Source organism: Erythranthe guttata, chromosome 11, assembly GCF_056151865.1.
Source record: "Erythranthe guttata isolate IM_541 chromosome 11, IM_541, whole genome shotgun sequence".
In the NCBI taxonomy this organism is placed as follows: Eukaryota; Viridiplantae; Streptophyta; class Magnoliopsida; order Lamiales; family Phrymaceae; genus Erythranthe; species Erythranthe guttata.
Window position 1 is genome coordinate 7,411,713 of NC_142543.1, and position 12,979 is coordinate 7,424,691.

The 12,979-nt window shown below is 36.8% G+C and overlaps 1 protein-coding gene across 1 annotated transcript; it reads left to right on the forward strand.

The window, feature by feature from the left end:
• Nucleotides 1-1,692: 1,692 nt before the first annotated feature.
• On the forward strand, nt 1,693-2,780 carry LOC105970718 (ethylene-responsive transcription factor LEP). Its single transcript, XM_012995542.2, has one exon. The coding sequence runs from the start codon at nt 1,700-1,702 to the stop codon at nt 2,513-2,515; it is 816 nt and encodes a 271-aa protein (XP_012850996.1). The 5' UTR covers nt 1,693-1,699; the 3' UTR covers nt 2,516-2,780.
• The last annotated feature ends 10,199 nt before the right edge of the window (nt 2,781-12,979 follow it).

A 12,979-nucleotide genomic window follows, 5' to 3' on the forward strand; every position in this document is an offset into this window, starting at 1 on the left:
CGTTTGAATGATCATCTCAATCAAAAGTTTCGAACTCAGGACCTTTCATTTGGCTTGGCATTGATATAACTATGTTGAATGATTGACCTCAACCAAAAACTTAAGTTATTTGTGAAATATATTATTTAATATTAATATCTTCAATACCCATAACTATTTAAGTAAGGCCTCGTTTGGTTGTCGAGATTTAATTAATCAAGATAAGATTAGATAATCGAATGAAAATTCAATTGTTTAACGGACCCCGGGATGTTCAATAATTTTTTTTTCTAAAAGCAAGATAAGATAAGCCATGATAACATAATATTTGCGGGTCGACTCGGAAAATTATTGGGGATACCAAACATCAAACAAAGTTCTATTAGTTAATGATGGTTAATATACCCAATAACCAAACATCACAAATAGTGCAACCCTTTTTACATTTCGTCGCAAGAATTTGCGACGACCATTTTTTTTATGTTTTTTTTTTGCGTCCATTCTGTTGCATTATATTTGTCGCAAACTTCTTTTTTTCCTCGCAAACAAGTTTTCTTCGTCGCAAGAAATGGATTTTGGCCTAGTATTTACGGAGTTCAGTTACATTAATGAGCAAAAGTTTAGTAAAAACATGTATTTTATGTAATTTTACTATAAAGTTTGAGTTAATAAGACAACTTATTTGCATAGCTTAGTTACACAACTTAGTTAAAATAAACTGAGGAAAAAAAACTTAAATCTTTGGTGCATGCATGACCACCAACATTACCATAAGCTATCACCATACAATTCTTCATATGTTTCTTTTTTGGTTTCCATAAGTATTAGGTTACAAAGGAGGGGAATGAGAGTTAACCGAAATCGTATAGTATGTGTGTATGTAGGTGTGTGATTATCTGTGTGTGCATGTGTGTGCCAGTGTGGCAGAGCTTCAATGATGGCAGCAATATGAAGTAGCGATGGAGCAGATTTAATGGAGTGCAGCGGGGTTAGACGGATTTGACAGAATGCAATTAATTGAACATAATAAGGGAAGAGATTGAATAACATAAGACTTTAACCAATTGTAAATATCCAACTATCCTAATCTGAAAGAGTATTAGCGACCATTATTTAGCAAATCGCCCCATAGTTAGAAGTATGGAATTTCATAGTTAGAGCACATTGAAACTTGTAAGAGGAATGTTGGTTTATTCGTCAAATAATTTGAAGATCGATTTGTGAAAAGAAAAGAAAAACTAAAAACCATAATAATAATAATAATAATGGCATTGGATTGGGAGATGCATATGGGTAATAATGATGCATGTGATGATCAATCCAATTAATTAGTTTAGGTCATCTCTAGATTACTTTTTTGAAGCTCCATGTTCAAGTGCTCCTTTATTTTATTATATTCAAATATACTTTTATTTAATAAACAAAATTTAAAAACTAATTACCCCTTATTTAAACACCCCAAATGCAACTACCTGAGACCATAAACAACAAACAACTGATTTCACAAAGATCAAACATTAATATTCAAAATATATCCCCTCTCTCTCTCTCTCTCTCTCTGCTCATTGTCAGGAAATCTCACTTTTTTTCTTTCCATCAGGCATCAGCTGATCGAAACAGTTTATCTTTGTCAGAGCTATCTAATCTACAGTACTTGTCTAAACAAATTGTTTTACGTATTTTTTTTATATTTATAATATTAATTAAAAAAAAGGAAAACATGAACACCAAGTCAGCTGGCGGCGGAGGAAGCGGTATACCGTCACCATCGAAGAGCAAAAGAAAGAGTAACAACAACCAGCAGCAAGATTCATCATCATCAGCAGCAGCAGCAACAACGAACAGATTCCTCGGGGTGAGGCGGCGGCCGTGGGGCAGATACGCGGCGGAGATAAGAGACCCGTCCACCAAAGAGAGGCACTGGTTGGGCACTTTCGACACCGCGGAGGAGGCGGCATTGGCCTACGACAGGGCGGCTAGGTCCATGCGCGGCTCCAGGGCCCGCACCAACTTCGTCTACTCCGACATGCCACCTGGCTCTTCCGTCACTTCCATCATCTCCCCCGACGAAACCCGCAACGATTTCTCCATGCTCTTCGCCGATAATAATAATAATAATAATCCATCAGAAAATCAGCACCAGCTTTTCTTCGGACAGAGCCACCACCACAACGCCGCCGCCACCCAGTTTCAAGGTTTTCAGCTCACCGGAGATGCCTGGAATATTAATATGTATGAGGAGCAGCAGCAGGTGAGTGACTTTCAGTACGTCCGTCAGCCATCACCGGCACCTGAGCTGCCGCCATTGCCGCCGGACATTACTAGCAGCTGCTACTCCGGCGAACCGCCGGTACTGTCTGAAATGGGGCATGGGGTTCTGAATGAAATGAGGTACCTTGAGCTGTCGGAGCCGAGGCGTAGCATCGATTCGGCAGTTCCATACGACATGGGAGAGGCCTTTTTTGGATATGACAGCGGCTCAGTCACTACCGCCGCCGCCAGAAACAGTTTCTCCGGCGGCTATGGGTGGTACTGAGTTTCACAACTTAATTATGTGGACGGAGTAAAACAAAAAAAAAAAGAAAAAGAAAGGGGTTGCATGTTAATTATTCTACCTATTAATTTAAGTAATTAAGTGAAGGGTATTGTGTGTCGTCGTCGAGGGGGAATGTGTGTTGGTTGTTGGATTAAGGATCCATGTGTGTTTTTTTTCAAATTTAATTTTTTTTTTCTATTTGTTTATGTTCCTAATTGTAATGCCATCAGCTTATATTTAATATAAGTCTTTGAATGGTTTTTCTCTGCATAAAGTCATCACCTTCATTGTAACTTTACAATTGCACTACTGATTTATATATAATCTTTTTGTTATTATTTAGTGCATCAACTACTAATTAACTCTTTAACATGTCTATTGTAGAAAAATGGGTTTTTACTACGACTATTAACAGTAACAAAAGGTACCAAATTTGCAGTAAAAAGATTTTTGCTACGAATTTGCCCCGTAGCATAACAAAAACTTGGCTATATTAAATGACCGTAGTAAATACTTTTTTGTTACGTTAAGTCCTATCATTTACCACGACTCCAAGATTGTCAGGTGAGTAAAAGATACCTTTTGCTAAAAAATCATAATAAAAAGTCATTTTTCTACTATTGATGATAAGTTAATCCTATACGGAATTCTAATCCAGTTCAACTCTAATTATCATGCATGTATTTCTTTAATAGTAATAAAATCAGTCGTGACAAGGTAAGCATATTTGATATGTAATTAGATTAGTCTAATTAAAATAAGTTTTGGAGCTATGCAGTTTGTAGTGATAAAGAGGAAATTATGAATTTTTGGGTCAATGTAGGAAAGAATAAGTGAAAAAGAAAAGAGTGGGATCAAATGAATATAGTAATAATGATTTTAGTTACAAGTTATTTGGTACTTGTAACATCAAAAGTGCAGTGCAGGAGAGGTTGACTTTGACTATAAAGTGTTAGAACACAATTGTAACATCAAAGTGTAAGATTAATTAATAACGTAGGGCTCAGCGTCCATGTTTTGCGATTAAAAGTTGTAGAATTATGGACCGCGATTAATTACAAGTAATTATGGATTCATGTTGTTTTGACTATATTGTTTTTTCATCCTTTAATAACTTTTTTTTTTTTGACATCCAAAAACCAAAATACAATTATCAAACAATTCCCTTTCATCCCTATTTATCATTCAACCCATCTATTTATATAAACACTATTTCAATGTATTTTCGACGACTGAATTGCATTAATTTCATAGTTTGTAGTTGCTTTCTATTTTGGTAAGCATTTTGTTGAATACTGTAGTCTTGTAGTTGATTAAGGTAACTTTATAGTTCATTCTGCAAAGAAAGAAAAACAAAATTGAAGTTGATTACTATAAATTTATAGTTGAAAGAAAAACCAACATTTTTAAAACAAATTAACAAGAAAGTAAATTTAGTGAGAAAAAAAAAATGTATTAGATGTAGGGTAGACCTGACCACGGTCTGGTGTTTGGTTCCAATTCGGAGCCGGCGGTTCAGCTTCAAGTTTTGAGTGAACCTAAATTGGACCGTGAATATGGAGGTTCATGGCTGGTTCAAAACTGCAGGTTCGAATGAACCGCCGGTCCGGTTCGACGGTTAAACATATATTTTTCAAATTATTATTTTTAATTGTTCTTATTTGCTTGTAAATGATTTCTTAAAAACATAAATATATATTAGGGGTCTTTATAAATAAGTCCATCAATGGGTACTTATTCATAAAGAGATCAAGACAATAATTTTTTTTTACAAAAAAGTCCACACATGGTCCAAATTTTTGTAAAAGACTAAAATAGCCCCTCATACTTTAATATACTCCAATTTCATCCTTTAATTTAATTTAACCTCAATTGACCCTAAATTTCACAAATTATTCAATTTGACCCAAAACACATTTTTATGGACAATTTCGTCCCTCACCGCCGTTGACCGCCGGTCTCCGGTGTTGACTTTTTTTTTCTTTCTTCCGGATCTTTTTCGTCGGTCTCCGGTGTTGACTTTTTTTTTCCTCCTGATTTTTCCGCCACCGGTTTCCGGTATTGACCGGCGGTCAACGCCGGTCTCCAACAATATTGTTGTGATTGACAGTAATATTAACTATATTATTGTTAAACACAGTAAAATTAACTATACTACAATTTAACACAGTAATATTGCTATATTAATCTCTAACACAGTAATATTAACACAACTAAACTCATTAGTATTGTATAATAGAGTAATATTACTATGTTGACCGTTCAACAAATGTAAACATAATAAAACGCCAAAAGAATTAATTATATTACTGTGAGTGACAGTAATATTACTATAACAACAGTAATATTACCGTCAACCACAGTAATATTACAATAATAGACAGTAATATTATCACGTTACTCCGTGAATAACTCAAACAACCAAAAAAACCCAAACAAAATAATAATATTGATGTTGTTGACAACAATAGTACTATAACAACAGTAATATTACCGTCAACCACAGTAATATTATTGTGTTTACAGTAATATTTCAATAATAGACAATAATGAAACAATTTATGGTCCCGAATTCGTTTAATACAGAGGTCTTATCTGAAGTGTTATGACACTTGAACAAACATGCAGCGGAAATATAAAGATAAAAGAACAATACTCAGAATTAAAAATGTTCACAAGTAAAGACTTGTGAACTTGCCCTTTACAGGACGGAAAAATAAATTAAAATCAGTATTCCAAGAATACAAACAGAAGAGGTGCGAAAACTTCTTCCTTATGAATGAATCATTCTCATGAACATTCTTACATTCAAATCTAGATACAAAAAGAAAAATATTAAAAATTCTAGATTTCAAAGATGTACTCGTGAGGAGTACGTAAAGAACTTATGAATGAATCACTATCTTGATCATTCTTACAACCAAGTCTAGAAACATATATACTAAACAATCTAGACTACAAAGAATGTACTTATGAGAAGTACGTAAAGAATGTACTCATAAGGAGTACGTAAAGATTGTACTCATGAGGAGTACAAACGACCGATTCTAAAACCACTCTAAAACACTCATGTATTCTTTTCAGCTCTCGGTTTTTTTATTTCGTAGAATCGATAAAAATCATTGAGTATTGAAATCGGTATTTATAGACATTTCAAGCTTCCACTCCTCAGCCCATGATCTGCAAGAAAACCAACCACAGGAGCACTCAAGAAAATGGGTTAGTGGGTTAGTTAGGAAGTTAGAATAAAATCCACAATTAAATCCACTAAGCACTACTTAGCCCACTAAGCACTATACTTAACCCACTAAGCACTATACTTAACCCACTAAGCACTACTTATTCCATAACTAAAATTTAGTTTAAAAAATAAGAAAGTTAAAAACACAATGTGGAAATAATCCACGTGTTTCAAACTCCCCCTTTTTAACTTTCTGATCAAAACTAAATTTTAGCTTAACTCCCCCTGAGTCATTGCTTGAACTCCCCCTGAATTTGACAACCAACATTAACATAAACGTTCAGAGGAAAAAAAAAACAGAACAAAGTCAACAATGTTCATAAAAATAATTAAAGTAGAATATCCAAAGTCTCCCAAAGTCTCCTCAGAATCAGTTGCTGCTGCTTTCCTCTCCTCTGCTCCTTCAGCTTCACCCTCATTATTTTCTTCTTCTTCATTAACTCCATGTTCTCTGCCTCTGGCATCCAAATGATGAGAAGTCCCTGCTTCAACTTCATGACTAGCTTTTTCTCCCCCTTTTTGATCAGAAAGAGTTTTTCAAAGCATTTCCACCATGGACTGGTGATAGGTAATCTAAGCTAGAGAATGAGTAAGCTGTTGTAACAAGAGATCTCTAGGAACAGAAACAAGATTGTCAGGGGTGTTGTCAACATGAGGAGCAACACCTTCAATACCAAGATTATTTTGACCTGATTCAGTTGAGAGAAAATTATCTCCATTCCAGGGAAGATCTTGGACATGAGGAGCTTTGAGAAAATTTTGAGAAACAGTTATCATGCCAAGTGGAGTGTGAAGATATTATGATTCATCTTGGCCCAAATTTTGAGAAAACAGAATGGAGTAGATGAGAAAAGGATACGAAAGATGAGTGGAGGATGAAATTTTCAAGGCAAGATGACCTAAATTATTAAAGAAAAGTTTGCCAAAATCAACTTGTAATCCCATCCCCAATTTGTACATGAGTACTGCATGAGGTTTAGTAACCACAGAGACATTTTTGGATGGAATCCAATTCATCACTGTGAGTCTGAACAAGACAGAATAAAATGCAGTGAGTTGAGAAACTTTGAATTTTCTGGGGTGAGCAGGCCAACATTTTAAACGGTTGCCAGAAAGAGTCTAACAAACCTCAGTAAACTCACCATAATTATCCTCATCAATCATAGTAGGAGTTTGTAAATGAGAGTTGATAATTTTGGGAGAAAAGGGAGAAAATGGAATTTCGCACAAAAACTTTGCCAAAGTTTGGAGATTTTTTTTTTTTTAAAAAGAGGTTTGTAAATTGGCATAAAATTCCTTCACAACAGAGGGATCATAAGGACAGGCAATCTCAACTAGACTAAGGATTTTTCTTTGATCAAGAAAATCAGTAATCCTATGTCTATCAAACTCATCCTTGGAAATTTTCTTCTCCTCAATGAATTGGCAATTCATGATTTGAGGACTTCAAATTTGAATCAGATTCAAAATAAAAAGTAGTACTGAAAGCATTGTTTACCTCAAAAGGAGTTGACAGATCCTTCCCATCCAAGTTCAGCTCTTCCTCAGAAGATTCCTCTTCTTCAGAGTCTTCAAGTTCATCCGAGATGTATGCTGGCTCAGGTGATGAAACACGTGGGGCAACATCTTCCTGCATCTGAGAGGAGTTCTCAGACGAGTCACTGTCTGACTCTGAGGATGGCAATTTTTTGCGAAAAGTGGCAAGGGGAACTTCCCAGCTGTCATCACTTTTCTCTAGTCCATCAGCCTGAGGAGGTGATGCATCTACTTGAACAGCTGCTTCTGCAAGAGTTTCCAGAGGGTCTGCATGTGGTGCTGAGGGTGTTTCTTCAGTGGTAGTGAAATCCTGAGCATTAACAGAGGGAATGTCAACATGCTCGGCAGAGGACATCCCTGAAAAATCAGGCATTTCTTCATCCTGGTAGGAAGTAGCATCCTCAGCAGCACTCTGAGAAACATTGGCTGAGACAGTGGGTGCAGCAACATCTTCTGGAACATGTGCAGCAACATCTTTCGGTTGAGAAGCTGCTGCTGCCATATTAGGCTGAGATGTCTCCCCCTGAGTTGATGCTGGTGGAGGTGAGTCGTTTGACGATGACTCAGTGGAGCTTGAGGAGAGAGCTTGAGCTTCTGGTTCTGCAAAGGCAGGGTCTCCTTCTTCATCATCTGTGTCCTCATCAACCAAATGGAGACCTCTTGGTGGGTTTGGCCTAACTGGGGTACGACCACCTTTGCCGCCTCTTTTTCCACCTCTGCCGCCTCTGCTGGGAGAATTTCCTCCCCTTCGACGTTGTGACCCAGTTGCATTCAGATCTGGGAATGGATTCATGCGCTTGGAACGGCGAGTTGGAAAACTTCCTGCAGTGGAAAAGGGACCCACGAACTCGAAGTTGTCTGGGTCAATCGGATTCAGCTCGTCTCCGGGCTCAATGTAACTGATCGGCATTGCTTCAAGATTGACAGGATGAACGATGATGGCCAGATTCGGGTCTGCTGGTTCAGGTGCTGCAGCATTGTTGTGGACATCATCTTCGGCTGGAAGGGGATTTCTAGGTGGAGATGCCATGATACAGTAGATAAATATTTCTTCTTGTGCTTTTGATTTGAGAGTGTGAATTTTTGAAAGATTAAGCACGAGATTTATAAGCCCTAATTTTTGCTGAGAAAAATCGAAGTGGAGAAGGTGAAGAAGTGGGGTGCGTTTTTCTTGGAGAAAGTGTGATTAAGGAGAATAAAGGTTTATTTGGCAGTTTAAAGCAAAACGTGACACATGGCACAATAAGGAGTGGACTTAGTGGAAAATAAAAGACTAACCCATGTACCCCATGACCCATATAAATAGTGATAATTCAATAATAAATAAAATAATAATAAAAATAGTAGCACTCACGAAATTTTCACAAAAATAAGAAACACATTTATTAATGATTAATAGTGTGAGAAAAAATAAATTGGCTGACAGGCATAGAATTTTTTTTTTTTTTTTTTTTTTTTAACTCTTATTTTCAAGTCAAACAATTCACATGGAACATGATCAAGTGTTCAGTTTGAAGGTTCCTCAGTTACTAAGATATGACTATCAAAATAGAGGAGTTTGACTTATGTGATTATGATCGTTCTCTGAATGTTTACATGAAGCATGATCACGTTTCAAGGTGAAAGACTTCCAGTTACTGATTTAGAGAATAATCCATCACAGTGAAGTCATTATTTAAAGAAGCTAAGCTTCAGGAAATTATGTTGGAGCTTAAGATGTTTGATGAGGTGCTGCAACATATTTTAGGACATGTTTATTGAGTACACATCCCGAGAGATTTTCTAAGTTTAGAGAACCTCTCATAATCTAATGCCATGGTAAAGATGTCAGCCAGCTGATCTTGTGTAGGAATGTACTTTAAGCACACTATATTTTTCTCAACTATATCACGAATAAAATGATGTTTAATATCTATGTGTTTAGTACGTGAGTGTTGAACATGATTTTTTGAAATATCAATAGCACTTGAATTATCACAATATATGGCCAGGGTGCCACTGGTTAACCCATAATCTCCCAGCATTTGTTTCATCCAAATTAGTTGACCACAACATCCTCCAGCAGCTACATATTCTGATTCAGCTGTTGAAAATGATACACAATTTTGTTTTCTACTAAACCAAGAAACCAAATTATTCCCCAAAAAGAAACATGCACCTGAAGTGCTTTTTCTGTCACTAATATCCCCAGCCCAATCAGAATCACTAAAACCTATCAAGTTTGTATTAGTGTCTTTGAAAAACTGAATCCCTAAATCTACTGTACCTGCAACATACCTAATAATCCTCTTCACAGCTTTAAGATGTGTGACTTTGGGATTAGCTTGATACCTGGCACACACACACACACTAAACATAATGTCAGGCCTGCTTGCTGTTAGATACAGAAGGCTTTCAATCATGCTTCTGTAAAGAGTGCTGTCAACATCTTCTGCAACATCATCCTTGGACAGTTTTTGGCTAGAACCCATTGGAGTTTTCATGTGCTTGGCTGACTCCAACTCAAATCTTTTGACCAGATTGAGAGCATGCTTCTTTTGATTTACAAAAATCCCTTCACCTGACTGTTTGATTTGGAGTCCTAAGAAGTAATTCAACTCCCCTACCATGCTCATCTCAAAAGTGTGAGACATAGAATCTACAAAAGACTGTAAAAGGTTAGCACAAGTAGAGCCAAAAACAATATCATCAACATATATCTGAACAATAATGATATGATCATTTGTTCTTCTAATAAATAGAGTTATGTCTGCCTCTCCTCTGTTGAACTGTATTTCAAGTAAGAAGTCAGTGAGTCTTTGATACCAAGCTCTAGGAGCTTGTTTAAGACCATACAGTGCCTTCTTAAGTTTGAAAACATGATTAGGCTTGGCAGAATCTTCAAAACCCTTGGGCTATTCTACATATGCTTCCTCATTGAGAACCCCATTCAGAAATGTACTTTTGATATCCATCTGATACAGTTTGATTTTAAGAAAGCAGGCTATAGCAAGAAGTAATCTAATAGATTCAATTCTAGCTACTGGAGCAAAAGTCTCATCAAAGTCTATACCCTCAATTTGGGTATAACCTTGTGCTACTAACCTAGCCTTATTTCTAACCACTGTACCTTTTTCATAAGTTTTGTTTTTGAAAATCCACTTAGTTCCTATCACATTTACATGACTTGGTCTGGGAACTAAGTACCAAACATCATTTCTGATGAACTGATTCAGTTCTTCATGCATTGCATTGATCCAGAATTCATCCTTCAGAGCTTCTGCAATATTCCTTGGTTCAACTGAAGACACAAAGCAAGTAGTTCCAGTTAGTGCACATTTAGAAGATAAATTTGCAAATCTTACCATATCTCTGTAATTCACTCTCTCTTTTCTTCTGGTTCTTATCCCATCAAAGATATCTCCCACAACTTGAGTAGATGGGTGATTTTTCTGGATTCTACTTGATGGTTCCTTTCTGCAGACATCATGAGTTAGCTGCAATTCAGCTTCTGTACTCTCTGTAGGCTGTATTGAGTCAGGTGTGGTAACACTTGGTTCAACACCCTCTTCTCTTGAGACTGGACTGTTTATATCTGGAGCATCTGTGGCAGTAGTGTCTCCTCTGGTTGTTTCACCTTCAGCAATCAGGTCATCAACTTTATCTTCAGTTGTTTTACTGCGGAGATCAGCAAAATCATCAAATACCACATTTACAGATTCAATAATGGTTCGAGTTCTTAAGTTATATACTCCATAAGCATGACTGTTATCAGAGTATCCCATAAATAAACTCAAATCACTTTTTGAATCAAATTTAGCTAGATGATCTCTGTCATTTAGGACAAAGCAAACACATCCAAACACATGCATGTATTCTAGATCAGATTTTTCTCTTAAAAAATACACCAAAGTATATCTCGAAAAATCATCAACACACACAAATACATATTTTTTACCACCTTGTCTTTCTACCTCTATAGGACCCATAAGATCCATATGTACAAGTTCAAAACAAATGGTGGTACCAACGGGTTGTAACACTTTGTGTGGTACTCTAGTTTGCTTTCCATTCTGGCACATTCCGCATATAGGGATATCCTTGATCTTGAGATCTGGTACTCCTCTTATGGCATTGTACTTGTTGAGCAGCATCAGATTTTTGAAGTTTGTGTGCCCTAGTTTCTGGTGCCACAGCTCTACTTCACTTACTCTTGAGCTCTTGCATGAGATGGTGTCACATGTTTCATAACAATTATCTATTGACCTAGACCCTGTCAGTACACAATGATTTATATCATCAAACACAGAACACCGGTATTTATCAAATTTAACACGCAGATCATCATCACACAATTTACTAATACTGATGAGATTTGACCCCAATCCTTCAACATGTAAGACATTTGAAAGTTTTGGAAGTCCCTCAAGACTGAGTGTTCCACGTCCAACCACTTTGTCTTTAGCTCCTCCTCCATAGGTTACACGTCCTCCATTGAGTGTATAGTAGTTTGATAGAAACTCTTTAGTTCCAATCATGTGCCTAGAGCATCCACTATCAAAGTACCATGAACCTGAAATGTTAGCATTTAAAGAAGTGTATACTGCTTTGCACATAAGTTTACCTTTGGGAGTCCATATTCTACACTCCTTTTTGGTAAATTCTACATTTTTCTTGGAGGTGTTCCCTGGAGTGTTGTGGCTCATCATGTACAACATTTTGTCACTACTTATTTTCTCACACAATGGACGGGTATGTCCTGGTGAGAAACAGTCATGACAAATGTATCCCCTTATTCTGGACTCTGAAGTGGTGACTGTGGAATTTCTGCATTCTTTTCCATTTGAACCCTTCTCTTTTACAAAGACAATTTCTTTCTTCTTTACTGGCTTGTGTTTCTTCACTTGTTTGTTGAACCCTAGACCTTCATTCTTGTTGTACTTCTCCAGTGACACAATCTCTTCGAGTTTAGTTGTGCCGGTATTCATCCTCTTGATTGCTAGAGTTGCTTCTTTGAGTTCATCTTTCACCTTTGCCAGTTCAAGATCCTTCTTGGTGATACCAACCTCCGAATGTGTGATTGTTTCTTTAAGGGAAGAATTTTCCTTGTTGGCTGCATCTAGAGCTTGAGTCTTCTTCTCCAAGTCACAGAACAATCTCTTACACATTTCTTCCTCATCACTAACTGTTTCATTATTGGATTCTGCTGCATTCAAGGAAATAGAGTTTAAACATGTATAATGATCAGTATTTAACTCACAAATTTCAGTTACTGAAAGTGTTTCAGAAAGTGTTGCAGCATCCAGAGAAACTCCTTGTGATTCTGTTTCAGAGGCACTTCCAGTGAGATATCTGACAGAAAGGGCTTGTTTAGTGGATTGCTGTTCCTCTGCCTGTTCAGGTTGTTCTTCCTCCTCATCACTTACAGCACAAATCAAACTCATTCCTCTTCTTCTCAAGGTATTTGCACATTCATTAGCATAATGTCCAAATCCTGAACAGGCCCTGCATTTAATATGATCCAAGTTAGGTGGTTCAGAATTTGAACGAATAAATGAAGAATTTTTTAAAGTGTTTTGAGAAGACGTTTGAGGAAATGTTCTCTGTGGAATAGATCTGTTCCGAGGCTGAGTTTGTCGATTTTGTGGAGAGCCTTCTGGAAATAACTGTCTGGGCTTGATTCCACTTCGTCTGTATGCCCTATTGAA

What these genes read in the sequence shown, in the direction of transcription:
- LOC105970718 (XM_012995542.2), top strand. Translation starts at nt 1,700, where the DNA reads ATGAACACCAAGTCAGCTGGCGGCGGAGGAAGCGGTATACCGTCACCA.